The 22,989-nt window shown below is 35.9% G+C and overlaps 1 protein-coding gene and 1 long non-coding RNA gene across 2 annotated transcripts; one reads left to right on the forward strand and one right to left on the reverse strand.

Annotated features, from left to right (window-relative positions):
• The first annotated feature begins 1,530 nt into the window (after positions 1–1,530).
• On the forward strand, positions 1,531–18,370 carry LOC121235308 (uncharacterized protein At4g15545). Its single transcript, XM_041131646.1, has 10 exons — positions 1,531–1,987; positions 4,259–4,327; positions 15,706–15,759; positions 15,904–15,967; positions 16,122–16,163; positions 16,366–16,623; positions 16,915–16,960; positions 17,057–17,135; positions 17,241–17,371; positions 18,021–18,370. The coding sequence occupies exons 1-9, from the start codon at positions 1,703–1,705 to the stop codon at positions 17,331–17,333; spliced, it is 990 nt and encodes a 329-aa protein (XP_040987580.1). The 5' UTR covers positions 1,531–1,702; the 3' UTR covers positions 17,334–17,371; positions 18,021–18,370.
• On the reverse strand, positions 8,166–14,302 carry LOC121235309. The gene is made up of 3 exons (XR_005934562.1): positions 14,009–14,302; positions 10,606–10,608; positions 8,166–8,213 (listed from the first exon to the last, which is right to left on the reverse strand). It is a non-coding gene; the product is annotated as an uncharacterized LOC121235309 (long non-coding RNA).
• Positions 18,371–22,989: the final 4,619 nt, after the last annotated feature.

Below are 22,989 nucleotides of genomic sequence, written 5' to 3' on the forward strand. Positions count from 1 at the left end.
TGGAGAATGAGGGTTCCTAATAAGATAACGGTTTTTGCTTGGAGGACATGTAAAGAGATCCTTCCATCCCAACATAATCTTCTTAAAAAGCATGTCAATATTGAAGGATCTTGCTGTTTTTGTAATCAACACACTGAGGATATAGCTCATGCTTTAGTATATTGTCCTAACATTTATTCAAGCTGGTTTTCATATCTTCCTCTCATTCAACAGCTAGGAATTAACTTACCAATTTTGCAAATAGCTTTGGCTATTTTAAATCAGGGACATGAGGAGGATCTAGCTACTTTTTTTGCTATTGCTTGGGGTTTTTGGTGGAGAAGAAATCAAATGATTCATGATCAGAAATTTACTGCAGTTCAACATGTCATTGACCATACACTGTCTGTGCTACAATCATATACTGAGTTGAAACAGTTGCTCAGGAGGAAAGTTCAAGAGTACTATGATTGGAAGCCACCACCATCGGGGTGGTTGAAACTTAATGTGGATGGTGCTGTTTTTGGTGAACTTCATAAGGCAGGGGTGGGTGTGGTGCTTAGAGATGACGCTGGCAAGGTGATATGGCAGCAAGCAAGATAGAATTAGAAGTGATTAATGCGGAAGCTATTGAAACATTGGCCATATTCCGTGCATTACAGTTGTGTGCTAGTATGGGACTTCACAATTTGATTGTGGAATTAGATTGCTTGATGGCTATCAAAGTTCTCAACAATGAAATTCCTTCTGATGCATTGTTGGATCCATTATTGAGTGAAATCCGAAAGTTGTTAAGAGTGTTTGTTGCGTGTAAGTTTCAACATGTCTATAGAGAAGGTAATTGGGTTGCTCATACTCTTGCCCGATATGCTTGGAACGTTGAGGATATCTTAATGTGGAATGAGTGTTATCCAGACTTTATTTCTCAGGCAATTTGACTTGATAAATGTCTGTAAACTTTTTTTATTAATGAATTTCCAGATTTCTTATAAAAAAAAAAAAAAAATCTACTTGTTCAATAAATAAGCATGCCAAGGTAACTTGTGAGTTAACAATGAAATCCAGAGTATAAGGCCTGGTTTGGTTATACAGTTGAAACTATCTCATCTCATCTTATATAATCATTTTAATTTTTTCAAATTCTTATATAAAATATAATAAACTTTCAATTTGTTTAAATTTTAAAATAAAAATAATATTAAAAAATAATATTCTAATAATACTTTATTCAACATTTAACTTTTATCTCATCTCATCTGAATAACTCACTGTATGAATTTTGAATGTTATTGTTCTTAGGATTAAATGGTAAATGGCTTACCATTTTTACATATATCTGGAAAAGATATTTCAGATCAATTGGTTTATGCATCCCTAGGTCTGTTTGGAGGGAAACCTCCTAAATTTCAAACTCCAACAAAGAAAGTGCCGCACCAAATTTTATTTAAATAAACACGACTTTGAATTTTGAAAGCAAAAGAAGACAAACTAAAATAAAAATAAAAATAAAAAAAAATTTAAAAAAAGGGATCAAATTCGTTGTGTCCAAAGCGACAGACTCATGAGCGTGCGTCATTTCATGGAATTAGGTTGAGACTGTTCGTTGTCATATATCCTCTACAACCACACCAAGCCAATCACATCCACCTTAGCAAACCCTCGTATATACGTATAATTCTCACGCTGACACCAGCGAGAGAGGGATAGAGGAGAACATTTTGGTATGGAGCTGAGCATTGTTGGGAGCGTGGGCCCGGATTTCGACCTCCCGAACGAGATACTGGCTGTGATTCCGACTGATCCCTACGATCAGCTCGATCTCGCCCGGAAGATCACCTCCATGGCCATAGCCTCGCGTGTGTCCAACCTCGAGTCTGAGGTTGCCCGCATGCGCTACAAGCTCCAAGACAAGGACCGCGTTGTCTTGGACCTGGAGGAGAAGGTCTCTCGTCTCGACTACGCCTACCGGGAGGCCGACTCGAGACTCAAAATCGCTCTCGACGACAATGTACTCCTTTATTCTTTTTTTCCCTATTCTTTTAATTACTTTATATAATTTAATCTGTGTTTTCTTTTGTTCGGTTAAAAAAAACAGCAGTTGGAATAATTGATTCCAGTATTTTTGTTAAGTTGCTGAATTGTGCTTGAAAATTGTTGTTATGACTCAAATGCGTCTGATTTTGACGGTTTTGTTTGTGTCAGAAAGTTTCTGGGGTGGGGGTGGGTTAGAAGGGATTAGTTAAATTTTTGTGGGTTTTTGTATTTTTGAGATTCCAGATAAACAGGTGGCCTCTTTTTCTAGTGTTCTAGTGGATCTCAACTGAGTAACGTTTTCAAAAGAAAATTAAAATTGGCACAGTTTGTGTAACATCCATTCCTCAACGGTTAGAAATGCTACAATGGTTTATATTCCATGAGCCAGATTATATGTTAATCTATAAACAGCTCAAACATGCTGAAAATTTTATTAATAAAGCTTTAAATGGTGATAGTTATAGCAAAACCCATAAGCTGATAAGTTTATAAACTCTCTATGTTATAAAAGACATCATAAATGTATCCGATGTGCACTTGCAGAAAGTTCCTTGCTAAGGGCTTGTGCACCTCCGGGATTAGTCAAGACTTTGTTCTTGAGAACAAAGCAAATAAAAATATAAATAAAAGAAATCATAAATGAAACTCTCTAGTGATAGGGTGATGTGTAATCTAAGCCATGGTCTCCAAGTGCTAGAACCTGCCCTATTGGCCCAATGTCAATGACTTCAGTACCAAGAAACGTTTAAAAAAACATAAACACGATGTGAGTGGAATAATAAGTAAGCAAATATATAATACAGTAAACAATATAATAATTAGATTTTCACATTTTGAATAACTTGAATACTTAAAGAACATTCAGACATATCACAAACATTTTCTTTAATCTCTGGGCAGCCAACACACAATTATGCCCTGTGTAAGAGTTGGTGATCTTAAAGATCATTGTCTTCTTTAGTTTTTTTTTCCCCGAAAACTTTCCTTTTATAGCATATTTACTCCAAAAACATAAATTTTCAGCCATACATTCAAATATAACCAATGTCTAAACTTGATTAAAATTTAATACAATATAAATATGCAGAAAAGCAGTTTGCCCATGGGTCTAAACTTTTTTTTTTTTTTGATCAGTACCCATGGGTCTAAACTCAAAAGCTTTAGGAGTTTTATGGGCTCGGGTGTCATTGTTTGCAATCAGAATTTTAGAGAGTGATGCTTTACATGGGTGTAAAAGAAGAGAAAAGCAAAAATATTTGAGTTTTTATATTTGATCATTTTTACAACTAAAAGATAATGAGGAATTAAGCTCAATTGAAGTTTCATAGTGTCGTTGGTTGACGGAAACTAATGATGGAGTTTGATGATAATGCTGAGGGGAGAAGCCTTATAAGCCAATGTATTTCATTAATCCCGTGGTTGCCAGCAAATTGATTTCATTTTATACCATCTTAGGCCATGTTTTGTTAATGAAATTTTGAGAATTTTGTACTTGGACTATGCCTATTCTCATTAATAAAGTTTCTTTTTTACTGATCAACAAAAAAAAAAAAAAAAAAAGAGAATTTTTGACAAATCTTTCTTGAAAAATTTTGAGATTTTTTTACTGGGTTTTGTGAAAGTAGATAGGAAGATTTGATTTGTTTTGTAAAATATGTTCTGTATTAGGATTTGTGAAAGTGAATGGGAAAATTTGTTTAAATGTAACAATTTTAGGATGTTTTTGTTTTGGTTTTTGTAAAAGTTGTTTTGGTTTTTGTAAAAGTTGTTTTGGTTTTGTGTTTTTGACTTTTCACTCTAATCTAGACTGATTGGATGAAAAGTTGAAATAGTAAATTTTTTGAGATTGGAAGATGTTTGGTTTGAAGTTGAAAACATTTTTTGAAAACTTTTTGGAAAATAATTTGAGACTTAATCTTTCTTAGGTTGCCTACAGAACTAACCAAAAAAAGTTGTGATTGGATTATGAGATCCATATTTTCGATATGTTAAAATCATTCAAATCCAATATTTTTATCACTGACCTAGAGATATGTGGTGTTGTTTTCTTGAGTCCCAAAATTGAAAAGAAAGTAAAAGAAAAAGAAAAGAGAGAGAACAAGAGTGCATAACATCTGAAAGTGTCCATTTTTTAACTTTAAATTCTCTGGAATAGAAATAGGCATCTGAATTTCTAGTTGAAGCATTTGAAACTCTTTGTTCTGATCCTTTACTTTTTTTTTCTTTTTTACTTGTTCGATTGAAGATGAGGCTATCAAGGGAACGAGATTCGTTGGCAATGACTGCTAAAAAACTTGGCCGTGATTTGGCAAAGGTGAGGGAGGTCTTATTATTTCTCTGGTTGAACTGTAGTCATCTTATTGTTCATTTGCTGGGGTTATTTTAATTTGTGTTCTATTCCTTGTAAAAAACATAATACTAATTTGTGTTCTATTTATCTTGCAACTCTTCTTATGGGATTAGAGAACAAAAATCTTTCGTTTCAAAGAGTGGAATAGTGTAAATTGGGCTGCCCTTTGGGTTTCTATTCTTTCATAATTAATGACAATAGCTAGTTAATGGACCGTTGTTGGGAATGAGCCACCAAAATAAAATGTAGTCTTGTATTTACATTCATGTATATACTTATTCCATTACATATAAAAAAGGAAAACAATTCTATTTCTGGTCGTAATTAGCAATAATTTTTCATGTAACATTTGTTTTCTGAAAAACTTAGCAATGGCATATTTGCCACGTGCTTTAAAGCTTTTCCTTCTACAAGAATGTAAAAGGTAATAGGCCTGTGGCCAAAAAAAATTCTATTGGTCATAATCTTTATTAAAGATGTATGGAGCTTTAAAATGTCTTTATGGTTGTTTTTGCAGCCTAAGATTAGTTAACATCGGCATATATGTTGGGAGTTGTGACTTTCTTAAATTGGATTACAAGTGAAGCGGTTGAATTTCAATTTGATTGAATATCCATTTTGTTACATATCTATTTTTTGATTGGCACCGGGTGTCTGAGACCAAAGTCCTAACTAATCCCGGGGGTGCACAAGCCCTCGGCAGGGAGATCCCCGCAAGTGCATCTCAGGTAATTCAAGGGGAAGTTCTCCCAGTCCGATGACCTTTAGAAATTGTTTGCACCCAAAGATTTGAACTTTAGACCTGGAGGGAGCGTACCACCAAGACCAAGGCCTTTACCACTTGAGCCAACCACCAATATCCATTTTTTTATTTAGTGATCTTGATCTTAATTAATACTATGTGAGATATAATTCCATATTCTTTGGGTCACGTTCATTGAAAATTTAGATTCTTAGACCTTATAACGATAATTGAATAAATACTTCAGTTGGTTGGGGGAAAGAGTAGAGGGTACGAAAGCTGGTATAGGAAAAGAGATAGTAAGATGGTTGTTGCCATTGTTGATTGGCTTAAAGGAAGAAAGCAAAGGATGCTCATTTCATCCTGGGCCCACCAAAGATATTTTTTGTGTGTGTGTGTGTATATATATATATATATATATATATGCGTGCATATGGTGATCACAGAATAAGTACTCCTTTTAGTTGGGGGGGAAGAGTGTTGTGGGTAAGTGGGCTAAGGAAAAGTAGAGTAAAATGATTTTATTCAGTTTGGAGAGAAATGGAATGGAAAGAAATGAGGGTTACTAATTTTTTCTGATGGGCTGGAACTTGCAAAGTTGGGGTGATTCTCTTTTCTTCCAACCTAAGCGCAACATTTACTTTTTCCCTCCTTTCTTCCTTGTGCAGTAAACCACACAGAAGGAAAGCAGGTTTTCTTTCCTTTTGGTAATTCCTTCCATTGCAACCTTTCGTTCACCCATATCCCTTCCCACCAAATGGTGAGAATTTCTTTAAGATGCTAACATTCACCAGATTAAATCAAGCAACTGTAATTGGTGCTAATCAGATCCTGGGTTTCAGTCCATCATTATATAAGACATAAGCTTGATGAATACATTATAGTGATGATGGAACAGATAGAATGCCGTTTTCTTTGAAATAGGAGTAAATGTGAAATAGCAGAAAGTTTTTGACCATCAGCTAATCTGTTGTCTTGAATTTTTCTGTTTTGGGCCGGTTACCATATTGTAATCATTGCATCACAAAGAACTGCTAGCGTTTGTCGATCATAGTATGTTTGGCACCAGTTAGGGTTGGCCCTTCCTCTTTATTTATATGATTCTTCGTTTTGTTTTCAAGTAGTTAAATCAAATTTGTTTATGCTTTGTGATGTTACCATCAATTTGATGAGAATCTCAGGTAGTTTGATTTTAGTCAAACAATCTTAATACTTTTGGAATACCATCCCTTATTGTTTAATGTAGTGCATTTGGATTAAAAGGAATGTCCAAAGTTTCAATACGAGCTCGTCTTTACCACTTTGTTTTTTTAAGTCACTTCGAGTGGTGTTGTATTAATGCTCATCCTGATGTTTCTAAACACCCACTTTTTTGGGTGCTTTCTCATGCATACTGCTTTTCTACTTGAGTTACATGCTCATTGCGCTTATAATATAATTGATTTTACTTATCAGCAAAAGTCTGATTGTAAGACAATATCTTTCAAGTGGCCAGGAAAAGTACGTCAAACTAAGTGATTGAGTCCAGTTGATATGGCCTCATGGCTTCTAGTTGGCCTTTTTGGTTGATGTTTGATTACCACAAACATTGATGTAGGATAATAGTGGAACAAGAAAGAGAAACAAAATAATAGTAGAATAGAGAAGAAAAGAAGCCATAAAAGATAAGAGAAGACAGAGAAAGGGGGTTGGAAGCAATGTTTTGAATACTGTACCGGTGACCGTTTCGGTCGAGGCATTGAAACAAAATATTTTGGTATTGGTACCGTTTCGGATACTATTTCGAAATAGTCTATATATGAATAAATTATATATATAAATATATAAAAATTATATTTCAAAATAATAGTCTATATATGAATAAATTATATATAAACTATAAATAGTCTGGTCTGAATTGGGGGATCAAAAAATGAGCTTGCAGTTTGAAGAAATGAAAAAAAAGAAGAAAAAAGTAAAAGTCGAAATATCGGCCGGTATCGGCCAAAACGACCGAAATGATATATTTCGATTGTACCGGCTGGTACGGTATGAAATTCAAAACATTGGTTGGAAGAATGACGGCTGTAACAAGCACTCAATTGTTTAATCTCTAAAAACTCCCATTCAATGTTTTATTACAAGCATTTAAATAGTAAAATAACAACTTAAATAAACCCTAGAAAGTCTATGGGCTAAAGTCCAAGCCCATTAATATAGACCCAAATAAATAAATAAAACATAAGTAAAATGACCAAAATAACAATAATAAGGGATGTCCTCATCAACTCTCTTAGGGTGGGAAAAACTCGACTCTGTCGAGTTGACAAATCACAACAAGGTTGCAATCAATCACCCGACCATAAGCTAAGTGGTTGAGCAAACTTCTTCTGATGCTCATAAACATGTGTGAGTGGAGGCCTGAATCTAATGTCCCCACCAACTCTCCCAGAAAGGGTGGATGGTGACCCAGGCAAAGGAAGATTCTACTGACTCCGATAAAGCTCTAATAAATTTAGATCAAGTTGCTGGAGTCTCTCTAGGAATCCATGTACAGTCGGAATCATGTCGATCTACCCAATGAATAAGGAAACGCTAAACCTCTCCATCATTGGTCAACACAATCTGTTCATCTAAAATAACATCAATTTTATTTTTGTGTACTGTGATAGATGATGGTATTGGAGTAGGAGTAACGAAAGGTTCAGGGTCAAGGTCCACAGATGGAGGTAAAAGAGGATCATTGGAGGGATTGAAATAGCCTTTGTAAGCAACTAAATCCTCAACATTGAAAGTAGAGTGGCAACCAAAATTTGATAGAAGATCAATGACATATGCATTTGGACTAACGCGTTTTAAAATTTTAAAAGGACAAGCACTACGGGCTTGCAATTTGAAAGCAGATCCAAGTGGACGCCGTTCGGTTCTAATTTGGATCATAACACAATCCCCAATATTAAATTCAATATGTTGTTTACGCAAATCAATTCGAAGTTTATATGATGCATTATTGATTTCAAGTTGTTTATTGATCTCAATATGCAAGTCATGTACAAATGCCTCAGCTGACACAGACACACTATTATGTGGGGACATGAATAAGGTCTAAAGGCTTCCTAGGTTTATAGCCTTGAACAACTTCATAGGGACTCATACCTAAAGACCGATTCACAGAATTGTTATATGCAATTTGAGTTGTAGGGAGGATCAAATCCCAATTCCGAAGATTTTCATGGACCAAACATCTTAATAAATTGCCAAGACTGCAGTTAACAACTTCAGTTTGACCATCTGTCTGAGGGTGGTAAGCTGTGGAGAATTTCAATTTAGTGCCAACCATATGCCATAGGGTTTTCAATAAATGACTAGTGAAACGACCATCCCTATATGAAACAATAGTCTTAAAAAGACCATACAACTTGACAAAATTTTATTAAAGTACAACCTAGCGACCTTAGATGCATCTGAAGTCTTGCTAGAAAGGATAAAGTGAGCCATTTTTGAGAAACGGTCCACTACAACAAAAATAGAGTCATGCTTCTTTGGAGTGCGTGGAAAATCTAACACAAAATCTATACTGACGTCTTGCCAAGGAAAACTAGGGACGGGAAGGGGCGTGTAGAGACCAGTGTTTTGTCACTTTTGTTTGGCCAACTGATAGGTTTTACAAGTGCTAACTATTTTAGCCACATCTTTCTTCAAGTTAGGCCAATAGAGTTGACGTTCAATCTCCTCTATGGTCTTATCACGTCCAAAATGTCTGGCCAAGCCTCCGGTATGAATTTTCCAAACTATAAAGGCCCGAACTGAAGTCCAAGGGATGCACAACTTATTGGATCTAAAAAGATAACCAGCCTCAAGATGGAAACCATCAGTGGTATCCGGACTGCTCACTTTGCAAAGTGAGAAAAATATCCCAAAATCAGGACAAAACTCATACTCTTCCTTAAGTCTTTCAAAACCTATGACATTGATATTCATGATAGACAAAAGGGAGATGTGGCGGCTCAAAGCATAAGATGCTTGGTTCTCAACACCCTTCCTATGATTCAAAACAAAAGAATAAGCTGGCAAATATTCAATCCAACGACCATGCCTACAATTCAACCTTTTTTGGGAGTTAAGGTAGCAGAGGGTCTCATGGTCCGAATAAAGAACATACTCTTGGGACAACAAATAATGGCACCAATAGCGCAAAGCCTGCACAATTGTGTACAATTCCTTACCATTGTTTGGCATCATTTAACTTCTCATTGAAATAAGCAACATGGTGGCATTCCTGGCTAAGGACTCTGCCTAATCCTACCTTTGAGGCATCACACTTGACCTAAAAAATTTGGGATAAGTTGGGAAGTCACATGATAGGAGCTTTCGTCATTCGCTTCTTGACTAATTTAAAAGCCTTAACTGCTTCCCGTGTCTAATGAAATTCTCCTCTCTTCATGCACTCCGTGATAGGTGCCATGATTGTGCTAAACCCCTTGATGAAGCGACGAAAAAAGGTAGCTAGGCCATGAAAACTCCTGCTGTTATGTATAGTCTTGGGCTTAGGCCAACCAACAATGGCTTGAATATTTGTGGGGTCGGCAGATACTTCTGTAGAGGATATAATGAATCCTAGGAAGACAACTCGATTGGTGAAGAAAGAACATTTCTTCACATTAGCATACAGACTTGTTTCACGAAGGATAGAACAAACCTATGAGATGATCTAGATGTTGTTCCCTAATTTTATTGTAAACGAGAATGTCATCAAAGTAGAGGACGAGGAACTTACCCATGAAAGGCCGAAGAGCTTGTGTCATCACTCATAAAAGTACTCGGAGCATTAGTTAGTCCAAAAGGCATGACCAACCACTCATAAAGACCATCTTTCGTCGTGAAGGTAGTTTTCCACTCATCACCCGAGTAGAGGTGTAACCGGTCTGGTCCAGTCCGGTCCGGTCCAATTTTGGACAAAATTTAGGACCGAACCGGTATGTACTAATTTTGCATTTTCTAAAACCAATTACGCACCTGTTACCCTCCTAAGTTGGTACTTTCGGTTTTTACCGGTTTCTGGTCTGGTTATTTTAAAATGTAAGTTTGACAGTTTGTCATCTGTCAGTGCATGCAAATTACTATATGATTCTTAATTGATTTTGGTAGTTTTGAGCCACATTTAAAGATGCTTCATTTCTCGTTTCCTATTCAAACTTAGAGATGATTCTGTTTATACAGACAATGATTATGATGAAAAATGTTACAATGTAGTTCAATCAATACAATAATTTTCTGGGCACTGCTGAATAATCAGGAAGTGACCATGTACCATGTTTGAAATATTTGTCAATTGGATGCTATTTAATTGTAATTTACTACATATTATAGTTATCCCATATGCAATTATCACATTTTCTTAAAGTTATAAACTCAATCATAAAACTCTAATAATACAAACTCAATCACAAAACTTTAATAACACAGACACAATCACAAAAATCTTAAATTTCAAATTCAAAAACCCTAATAAAACAAATACCATCTACGGTTCTACTAGATTTCAAAGTAATTTATAAAACACAAACAAGTTACTGTGGGTCCGTGAGGAATTGAAGACACAGAGAATGAGGTGAGGCCGAGGGTCTGTGCTTGGTAGGCTGCAAGCCTTTGGCTAAGTTATGTGCGACGGCTGGTGAGGGGGTAGAGAGGTGAGAGACAAGAGAGTGAGGTAGAGAGAAGAGAGACAAGAGAGTGACTCAGGCTTCGTTTGCTTTCTAAACTCATCTCAACCCATCATTACAATCTTTTCAAGTTTCAATACAAAATATAATAAATAATTCAATTTTTTCAATTCTCAAAATAATAATAATATTAAAAAAATACTATTCTAACAATATTTTATTATCTAAACTCAACTCAACTCAGCTTAACTCAGTTCAACATTCAAACACAATCTCAGTGAGGCAGAGAGTTTGAGAGACGAGCGCCGTTTGCAGAGAGACTTGAGACGAGAGAGTGAGCCTTTAGGGTTTATTCGAGAATCAAGCGGAAACGGTCCAACAGAGGCTTGGAGACTGGAGAGAAACGGCGCTGTTTCCTATTGGCTTCAAATTTTCAATGTGGTTTTTTTTAAATGATAATTATTTTTTTTTTTTTTTTTTTTTTTTTTTTTTTTTATGGTTTGAGAAATTGATAATTATATTTGTAATACATTTAATAGACTTTAGTGATTTAGTTATAGTGATTAGTATTAGTTATATATTAGTATAACTATAGTGTATATTAGACTATTAATATTAGTTATAAACTTATATGTTAGTGTAGCTATATAATATAAGTATAACTATAGTCTATATTAGACTAAAAGTATAGCTATAGTGAGTTTGTTAATTGTTATATTAGTATTTGTTAATTGTTATAGTGAGTTTAATTTATTATAATTATATTATTGATAGTATTATAATGATAGTATTAATATAGTAATTTATTATAGTGATAGTATTAGTATAGTAATTTAGTATTAGTAATTAGTATTACTAAATCATTATTTTATATGTGATTATTTAGCTATATATAATATATTAGAATTAGTTATATATTAGTATAGCTATAAATAAAATGTTATTAATAATTTAAATATATATTTTATGTTTAAAGCATATGATCAATTAAATTTTCATCTTTAAGATTAAAATTTTATTTTATAAATTATTATAACATTATCTTATATATAATTATATTAATAACATATGATTAAATAAATTACAAATGTTCATATTTAAGATTAACATTTTATATTATAATTTATAAATTATAATATGAAATTATTTCATATGTAATATATAATTATATATATTATATATAAAAGTTTCATATATAATTATATATTATATATAAAAAATATTTTGTATAATATTAATTTTGTACAAAACTTATATATATATATATACAACGTTAATTTTTATATTTTTTTCCCCAACCGGGTTGGTCCGGTCCTGGAAACCATGGAACCGGGACCGGACTGGGTCTGTCCGATTTTATGGTTACAAGAACCAGTCCTGGACTTGACTGGTTCAAAATCGAGTCAATTGGTCCGATCCGGACCAGTTTTCCGGTTCAAATTTACACCCCTACACCCGGGTGAATCCTAATTTGGTGATACCCACTCTTTAAATCAATCTTAGAAAATATTGTGGCCCCAACCATCATATCCAACATGTCGATGGGAAAGCGATACTTCACTGTGATCCTATTAATGGCTATTAATGGCATGACTATCAATGCACATTCTCCAAGAGCCATCTTTCTTAGGAGTCAAAAGGGTGGGAATTGCACAAGGACTTAAACTCTCACGAATAAATCCTTTGTGAAGTTCATCCACTTGCCTCTGGAGCTTGGCATGCTCAATGAGATTCATCTTATAATGAGGCAAATTTGAAAGAGACGCTCCTGGGACAAAATCTATGACATGTTGAATATCCCGTAAAGGGGGCAAGTGGTCAGGGAGGTCCTCGGGGAAGACATCCCGAAACTCCTGAAGAAACAACTAGGCCTCAGCAGGAGCCACTATTGGAGACTCCAACGAAACCTCCATAACAACCACAACAAACACAACAGAACACTCACGAGTGTTCTTCGTAAGGTTAATGATATTTAACCCTTTCCGTTCCACAATTTTCTTTGCTTGCTGTGAGTCAACAGGTTTTGGGGGTAAAGGATTAAGATGAATCTTCTTTCCATTAAACACTAAGGAACATGAATTGGATCTACCATGGATGGTCACATCCAAGTAGAACAACCAAGGCCGACCAAGAATGACATGACTGACATCTATAGGAATGACGTTACACCATATATGATTCTTATACTCTAGGAACTGGATAGGCACCAGACAATGCTCTTTCACAGCTATGGAAAAATTATCAACCCAAGATACACTATACAACAAAGGGTGAGGAACTGGCTGCAACCCAAGATGGGGCACAGTAGTCACGGAAACCGCGTTAATGCAACTACCACTATCCATAATGACTTTACAACCCTTATTATTGATTTTGATATAAGTATGAAAAATGACATGACGATGCCCATCATCAGCATCTTTGGGTTGGGTAAGGGTACAATGTACAACACTTAATTGGGGTGTGTTGGGAACAAGGGGCACAGAACATAGACCCACAGGAAGGGTCTGGATACAACCTAAGAAGGTATCCTCATCATCACCCAAATCACCAAACTTTTCAAGCTTAGGTTCATAGAATTGATCTTCTAACAGCCCATCAACTACACCCTCACGTTCCTTAATGACTAGGGCTCAACTAGGACAATTGGAGGAAATGTGGTCAAAACCCTAACAGTTGAAGCACTGCAAGCGGGAGGAAGTCCTGGGAATTTCAGGACCTTTATCCTTATTTTCCTGTACGGGAGGAACATTAGATGGGGGAGGCCTTAGGAGAGACTTAGGGGGAAGAGTGGATGCTGGGGTGATGGAAGCGTGGTTGTCACCACGCTTTTCATACGGAGTCCTAGTAACCGACTCATAGTCTCGGACTAAAGAGTAAGCGTGGTCAAGAGTAGTGACACTCCGAAGGACATGCTCGAGCCTAAGATCATCTTTTAGGCTTTGTCTTAACCTACTCAAACTCATGGCCTTATCCTCAACTACATGACTTCTCATTCGGAATTCATCAAATTGAGTGACATACTCGGTCACTGGCCGATTGCCCTGTATAAGGGCATTCCATTGGTTCAACAAATTACCCCTGTAAGATTGGGGCAAGTACTTCTCTTGAAGGCGGCGTTTCATTTCTTCCCAACTTCCAATAGGAGGCGTCTCAAGGAGATCCTCTACACTTTCCTAAAGAGTTGGGCAGTGCCAGTTAATTTCAAACTGACAAATTGAACTCTCCGATCCTCAGGGACCCCATACCATGTAAAGAAACGATCCATATCCCTAATCTATTGAGTAAAAACTCGAGAATCTAAGCAACCATCAAAAGTAGGGGCATCTAACTTAATGTTTATAAATAAGCGCTCTTCATGGCGAGTAGGAGATTGAGTACCCTGATGGAAATGGTTGCGTTCTCGCTCACGATCATAATCCCTATCCCCACGTTCACGTCTAAAATGTTTTCGACCACCTCGTCGATGATGATAGTGTCTATTATGGGACGCTTCAGAATTGTCAGACGAATGAGGGGGTTCCTCAAAATTGTTCAATCTAGTAGCTAGGTCCCTATTCTCTTCACGAATAACAGCCATCTTAGTTTGGACAGCCACTAATTGATTTTGTAAATGCTGCTGGTTAGTGGCTAGTTGAGCTAATTGTTGGGTGAGGGCATCAAATTGGGAATGATCCATGGTAAAGGTACCAGAACTAGAGGTGACAAGACAATCACTACGCAACTGCATGCAATGCAACACCAGCTAAATGAAGTGCAATAGTGAGATTAATGAACAATAAGTGCAAACACTGAAAAATATCAACCTGAGCAAAAAATTATTTTTTACAAGAAATAGGAAGCAAATTGGGCCATAGCAAATGTGGGGAAAATTATCCACGGAGACTAAATTCGCCAAGAGGTCCAATCAAGTGGGTAGTCAAATGGTCAAGTTAAAGGAGTCATGGCTCAATTAGTCCATTCTAATGGGTTTGGATGAAATTACTACGGGTAACAGCATCGCATAGAAAACAATTGATACACTTTTAAAATGAACCGGTAGTATAAAACCAAAGAGAGATAGGAAACATTGACTCCGTTTGTTCCTTGAGAAATTGTGTGGAGATCGGTATCGCACAGGTGGTGACGACGTGTGATACCCCATATAATATGGATAAGGGTAGGTGGTGTATGGTATCCCACATTGCTTGGGAATGAGAAGTTCTTGCTCTTTATAGGGTTCTAATGAGGCTCCAATTGTATTATTGACTAGTCATTAAGGGGGGTAGATTGTGATATCCCATATGACATGGATAAGGGTAGGTGGTGTATGGGATTCCACATTGTTTGGGAAGGAGAAGTTCTTGCTCTTTATAAGGTTCCAATGGGGCTCCAATTGTATCAATGACTAGTCCTTTTGGAGTATAAGCCATGTGGTTTGGGCCTTCCGTTGAGACGTTACAGTAGCCAATATGAATTCTAGGCTCAAGCAAAATCCAGTTGATTATAGCTGGCTTAGCTAAAATTAACTTGTAAAATTAGAACTTCACGTGTATAAAGTGCTTGGCTTACCATCACATATTTAGTTGTGGTTCTAGTACATCATTGCAACTACCTTGATGCCACAAAGTCATTTGCTCACCTTTCAGTTTGCATGTGAGAAAATAGGATGTTTCATGGTTGCAGTGCTTTTATTTATTTATATCCATATCTAAATATTGATCCTATCTTATGGAACTTATGGTGCTTCTACTTTTACTGATGTAACCTTGTGCTAGACTATTTTTCAACATAGGGCTTCAACTTTGTTCAGTTCTGTCATCTTTTGGTCTCTTGCTCATACCCATTTTGAGTTTCTTTTGTTACTTTCAAGTTGGTTTTTTCACTTGTATGGTGTTACCTAATTATTTTTACTGTGGATATCCAAGCTTCTTTGACACGAGTGCTCCAATATATTTGTTTTTTTTCCCTATTAACAGTTGGAACAATTTAAGAAGCAACTCATGCAGTCCCTAAATGATGACAATTCATCAGTAAGATTTCCTTCCCCAACCAATCTTGGTTCAGGTTCTCTGTTAAGTTTTTATGCTTTTTCTCAACATTGGCATTGCATATGATTTATGTAGACCTTAAAAATTAATTAGATACCATCTTTTTTTTTAATCTCCTTTTAACAGTCAGCTGAAACTGTTGATATTGGAACCTGTGACCAATTGATTCCCAAATCATATCCAGACAAGGGTACTATTCATCTGACTTCATTAATCTTCGATAAATATGATTGTTTTATCTTCTATTTTTTTTAGCAAATGTGTTGCTTTTTGTCAAGGCTCTCACATTTCTTTCTTTTATGTTGCCTGCCACCTTGTGGGCACCTTGTGTTTCATGCTTACAGACGAGAGGGCAAATGGCTACATGGGACATCAATCTGATGAAGGTATTTGTTTGAACTTGTCTGTGCTATATTTTGAGCCTAGATTGTGTGGCTAGATTGTTCCCTTTTCAATAGCTTAAAACCTTGGGTCATCGGAAGTTATTATGGTTAGGTTGTAAATTAGAAGTCATGAAACTAAGTATCTTGAAATTATATATGTTATTACTTCTCATGAAAAGAAATTAAGCTACTTTGTTGTCCGCAGCATCAAGGCATGCTAGGCAAAGATTTTCTATTACTCCATATATCACTCCACAGCTTACGCCAACTGGAACTCCAAAAATTATTTCTACAAGTGTGTCCCCTACGAGTTATTCTGCTGTTGGATCTCCCCGAAAAAACTCTGGTTCAACATCTCCCACAAGACTGCCCTACGAAGGAAGGACTACGCAGTCTTCATGGTACCCATCAAGCCAGCAGTCATCTGCAGCAAACTCTCCTCCTCGTGGACGACAACAGCCAGGTTTTTATGAGTTGCTGTTTCAATGGGCAGTTTTTCTCATTTTTCACTTTATCTAGTATAGCATATAACTACTTGTTGGTATTTGTTGGGTGCATGCTTGGCTAAGAGTTCTAACTGCTCACGGCCTACCCTTACAGCTAGCAAAACATTCCACTGTATTTTGTGTTGTATTCCGTAATTGATGATGACAGTCTGTAGATTAGCTTATACCTCTCCTCGATCACATCTTGTATGTTGTTGCATTCTGCCGTCTGCCATTAATCAGTCTTTTGTAATTAAAAAAATATGTAGGGCGCACTCCTCGAATAGATGGAAAGGAGTTTTTTCGGCAAGCCAGGTGAGTCTGTGTATGTCCATTGAATTTTATACCGGCTAATTTGTTATGGTAGTAATAGAGCTCTTAAACAGTGATTTACATGTTTCTGTAATCCAGGAGTCGGTTATCATATGAGCAGTTCAGTGCATTTCTGGCTAATATCAAGGAACTAAATGGTCAAAAGCAAACTCGAGAGGTAATGAATTGTTAAATGCCTAGTTATTTGCTATTCTATCTCTTAAAACTGCTCGCACTTATCTAAATCTCAAGTAGTATATGGTTTGTAATTTTTTTCTTTCAGGAAACTCTAAGGAAAGCAGAAGAGATATTTGGGATGGATAACAAAGATCTTTACCTATCATTTCAAGGATTGCTAAACCGCAACATACATTAAAATCAAAGTGCATTGCTTGCGATGATTTTTAATTAGTGGTATGCCTACCTTCAGCCGACCTCTCTTTCTATCCCTCTCTTGTGTTCGTTGTGTGACATTTGCAGGCATTTTATCACTGACACCTTTTCATCACAAGGTTTCATGAATGTTGCCCTCTACCATTTTGAGGCTTGTCTCAGTAGTATCATTGTGATGTGCACCAATTAGAAGACAGTTGAAAGGGCTAGCAAATATCTGTAAGGCTGTGTTTCTTTGACATAAAGTATGGACAACAAATACATTTCTTCAGCCGAAAACATTTTATTGAAAGAAATTCCTTTTCATCGTTTGGGGGAGATTAGAGAATATGTCCTAGAAATTTTTATATTTATTTTTTTAGGCAGTCAAGAATTATTACTTGTCAAGTGGCCATTCAAGAGGAAATCAATGATGCTTTACGTAGGGTTTGCATATCACGATTACAGGGGGTTCGGGTGGGGAGGAGGACCATCACTAACTGAAAATAACAAAAACAGTGACATGCCATCATGGCCAGGAGTTCTGTGCCTCTGCCATGAACAATAAGATCAAATGTTCAATAGAGAGATTTGAACCCTTATTTTTTCCTTTCTTTCACCTTGTTCTTAATTGATCTTCTTTCACATCTTGTAACATTACTACTAGAGAGTTGACTTCTTCATATTGCAGAGAACTAAAATATGAAGAACTCAGCCTCGGGGGTAAAGATTGGTGGCAGTCTCTCTGCAAATGATTAAAGAGAACATGTCATCATAGTATACTCATCTCTCTACTTTTGTTCAAGATTATTCCATCCAGTGGCTCATTGGGTGTTGTGGGGTGCCGATGGCAACTCTTGGGGGTTTGTTGTGTATGGGTTTGTTGCGGCTAGGGTTATGAACGAATGAAAGCATATGTAGAAGGGTAAGCCGTTGTTTTGCTCCAGATTTTGTTAGGCTGACCGCATGCTAGTTTTTTTTATGACCAGTAATTCTGCCCATGCCAGAACACTGAAAAATGTGGAAAACATCTTATTTTTATTGTTTCATGTCAAAACAAACACATCCCAAGATTTGTTTAGTTCAACTTTAAATCCCAAAAAAAAAAAAAAAAAAAAAGTATCTAATGTGATTTATCATCAGGAGATCATAAAATAGTGTTGGATTATATGCATGCGTCGAGCAGTGTGAAGGTTTCATCCTTCACTATTGTTCTAAACCTGTCGAGGGCCCTATGAAGAGCACAAAACAATTAGGACTGCTTTATTTTTCAGGAAGGTAAGAGCTTCCTTCCGAACTGTTTCTTTTGAAGCTAAATATAGGCGAGACTGAAATGTGTCATATCTAATTTTAAGGGGGGAAGTTTCACTTCTGGTCAAAGATATCATAGAATCAGTTGATAAGAATGTGGCACCTTGACCTAACTATCTAAGAGCATCTACATTCGGCTCTTCAAAATTTAACAAAAATTTTGGCCAAAAATGATCCCTTCTATTTTTTTTTTATTCTCTTAAATTTTCCTTATCTTTAAAAAATTTCATACATCGCACTTCTATTTTTTCTCTATTTTATTAAAATAATCTTTCTCTATTATTTCTTTATTATTTTTTTCTCACTTCTCTTTACAATCTTAATTACTCAATCTTGTCTTTTTTTTTTTCTTTTATTTTGAACTATTACTTTCTAAAGAATATTTTAAACACATCGTAGAAAAATACTTTTTTGTCAGTACGAACAAATTTTCAAAATTTTTACTTTTTTAAGAATAATATAAATTCTCAACGGTATTATTTTGTAACGATTAAATTTTAAACGGTAATAATTTTTGTCTTTGGTCTAACAGTAATATATTTTGTTCTTTTCCTGACGGATGTATTTTCAAAGAGTAATATTTAATTTGGTGTATAAATAAGAGCACTTGCTCTTTTATTGACATCTAGAGCAACCTAAGTTTCATTTCAGATTAAGAGAAAACTCTCATTCCGATTTCATTCCCCACTCGCTTCTTAAATGACTCGTTTTTTCTTTCGCAAATTTTTGCTTCATTTAAGACTTTGAAAATGAGTTGGAGATAGTTGTTAATGAAGATGGAGGATCATTGTCTCATCTTGGTCGTACTTGTCAACGTCTTAAGTACATTAGGCGTGATCATTTAGAAGGATACAAACAGTTATTTTGAGACTATTTTGTAGAATCACCAATATATCCATTGAATCTATTTTGAAGGGGATTTCGTATGGGTCGTGAACTTTTACTTCGTATTTAGAATGAGGTAAAAGCTTATGAGACGTACTTCATCTAAGGAAGAAATAATGTTGGAAGACTTTGTCTTTCTTGCAAAAGATAATTACTGCACTTAGAATGCTTGCGTATGGAGTAACTGTCGATTTCATGAATGAATATATACAGATTGGAGAAAGTAATGCAATAGAGAGCTTGAAAAAATCTGTGGCTGCCATCGTAAATATTTTTTCCAATAAATATTTAACGTCTCCAAATGCTAATAATATTGCTCAATTGCTCTTTGTTGGTGAACAATGTGGATTTTTCGGGATGCTAGGGAGCATTGATTGCATGCGTTGGAAGTAGGAAAATTGCCTAGCTGGGTGGAAAGGTATGTACTCCTGTCACAGTCGTGAACCAACTATTATTTGAGAAGTGGTGGCATCATATGATCTTTGGATATTACATGTATTTTTTGGATTACCCGATTCTCATAATGATATCAACATGCTAGAGAGATATTTTATTTTCACTAAACTCGCCCAAGGGCGTGCTTTTCTAATCAATTACTCAATTAATGATAATGACTACATTATGAGGTACTACATTGCTATGTTATTTATCCAAAGTGATCAACATTTGTTAAGATGATCCCATCCCCCACAAGGGTAGAAGAAGAAATGTTTTGTAGCAACACAGGAATAATCAAGAAATGATGTAGATCGTGCATTTGGGATCATTCAACAGCGCTTTGCAATAGTTTGTAGACCAACTCAAATGTTCAAAATCAATGATCTTAAAAAAATTATGAAAGCATACATAATTCTATATAACATGATTATCAAAGACGAGTAAGATGATAATCATGTTCCCGACTTCGAGTACGGACAAGTTGATATAGTCTTCATGAATTGTTACGCAATTATACAACTGAACTTATGGAGTTCATTCAACGTCATCATCAAATTAGAGACAATTCAACTCATTATAAGCTCCAATCGAATCTAATTGAGCATCAATGACAATTATATAGCCAGACTTAGAAATATTTGGGGCTAGTGTAATATTTAATCCACAAGGTCTTTGTTGTTTCCATTCCTATGTATGATTTAACTTTCTTTATAAAAGTTATCAGAACTTATTCTAGCTAATTGTATCAAATTAATATTTATAATATCTGTTAAAAAATATTTAATTATTGTTATACAAACATTATCCTCATACATGCATCCAACATAGGAAGCATTGTCCAACATCCCAAACAATATCCTCAAAAAATAAAAAAAAAACTAGCGAAGGAGATACAAATTAACCAATGCTAGCCATTGATAAAAAGTGTCACAATGATTAACTTAGTTATAATAAATAATATACAAAATAAAAAAGTGTCACTACTCCTCCCTATAACGTTTTGCCATAATTTCCATTTGATGTTTCTGGAAATTTGTGCGTGTATTTCAAGTAGGCCAGTGACATCCATCAACATGATCCGCTCCTCCTTTTCTAACCGCTCCCTCTCCACTTTCTCCTTTGCTTTAAACCGGACAAATTCAAGTCTGTTCACTTCCAACCTTAGCCTCTTGTCCTTTTGTCATATTTTTGCCTCCACCTTCTCTTGATCATAATGCATTTTTTGCTCCTTAAGATGGAAAAATTTTTTCTCTTGAGCGCGTGACTCATCAAGAAAAGTCATCCTGGAGAGCTTGAGAATATCCTCAGCTGGCCTAGTTGGGGTCTTCCATTTTGCTTTCCATTGGCCTCTCCAAATCAACATCATCATTGTCAACAACATGCTCCTCTTCGGCATCGTTTATTGAATTGACAACAACAGAGGTACAAGTTGAGGTCCGTGACATCATGGATCTTCGCTTTGGACCATCCTTCGAGCAACACTGAATCAATTTTGGTTGGTCCTTCAACAAGTGCTAACAATACTCGAACGAAAATTGACTTTTCTCCCGTGATTGGTACATCAGCTTCACTTTGTCAAACTTGTACAAAAAATAAAAAGAAAATGTTTACTGTGTATTTATCCAAAAATATAATAAAACAGTATGTACAGGAACTTCAAAGTAGTGGATGGATATACCTTGTCTTGCTCGGTCATGCCACTTTGGTTTAACCCTTCCACTTGGGCTAGCTTCGCATAGAATTTATTGGTCACTTTTTAGTCCGACCGATGCATTAAGGACCCAATGGTCCGCTCCATTGTACTTTGCTTATAGTGATTGAAGAATAAAGAAAGTTTCTCACAAAGTTGGGCATGTTTTTTTATTGGTCCTTTGGGTTGCATTTATTGAAGTATTTAACCATGCTGTCACAAGTAGTTTGTCTTCCTCTTAGATGAAGTTGGCACCCGTATTGGATTTTTTCGTGGTGAGAACCTTCACTTGGGGTGGGGGTGGAGAGCTTGTACCAACACTGGACTGTGTTGAATTTGACTTAAGAAAGTGTGGTCAATGTTAGGATCTTGAGCTAGGAGAGTCATGAAGAACATATATCCATGCTCTTGTGAGTCCATCTCTCTACAATCAGAGAAAAGTAAGGAATTTAAACATGTTAAAAACTCAATGGTCAACAATGAAAGCATTTTGCAAACCGGATCAGGAAAAGAATGTTTACTTAGAGGAAGTGGCAATAACTTATGATTCCAAGGGTTCAAGAGCTGCCCCATTAACCTAGGGGGCAATAAAGTTGCTGCCAGCAAGGGTTCATGAGGTTGCCCCATCAACCAACAAGGGCCAAGCCCTCTTTCACATCCACCTAACATCTTAACAATGCACAAAATATGTCACAAATTGGTTATAAGGCACAACATGCCAAAACCAGTGATGGGGTTGCCACATAAATCAACAAGGGCCAAGCCCTTTTGCAACACAACCAACCAATGAAGCCAAGAAATCACAAAACCAAAGTTCAAAATAAGTTATAAGGCACAAAACAATGTAGAAAACATGTGTGGGCACATGATTTTGGGGCTGCCACATCAACCAACAAGGGCCAAGCCCCCATGCACACCTAACCAATTAAGCCAAGAAAGCATAAAATGAAAGTCCACAATAGGTTATATTTACATATCATGGAGGCTTAGAATGGTACAATTTCAAGCATAGCAAATGGCACAAGATAGGATGGCTGCAAATCTCGATTGCATTTGTGAAAATTTCACAATAAAGATGGCCATCCAGGTTACCATGCCATACCGATCGATGAACATTCACTAAAGCTGTTGATATTACACTCACACACCCAACAATCCTACCATTATCATAGCACTTGCACTTACATATACAACCTCAATTAAATTCCAAACTTAAAACTTATACATTAAACAAAGCACCAATCACAACCATGGTGATGGTAAATCATACCAAACGAGAGTAGTAATGAAAATCAAAGATAGTGGATATCAGAAAATCTGTACAATGAAATTCATA

Source organism: Juglans microcarpa x Juglans regia, chromosome 6D (genome assembly GCF_004785595.1).
Source record: "Juglans microcarpa x Juglans regia isolate MS1-56 chromosome 6D, Jm3101_v1.0, whole genome shotgun sequence".
Lineage (NCBI taxonomy): Eukaryota > Viridiplantae > Streptophyta > Magnoliopsida > Fagales > Juglandaceae > Juglans > Juglans microcarpa x Juglans regia.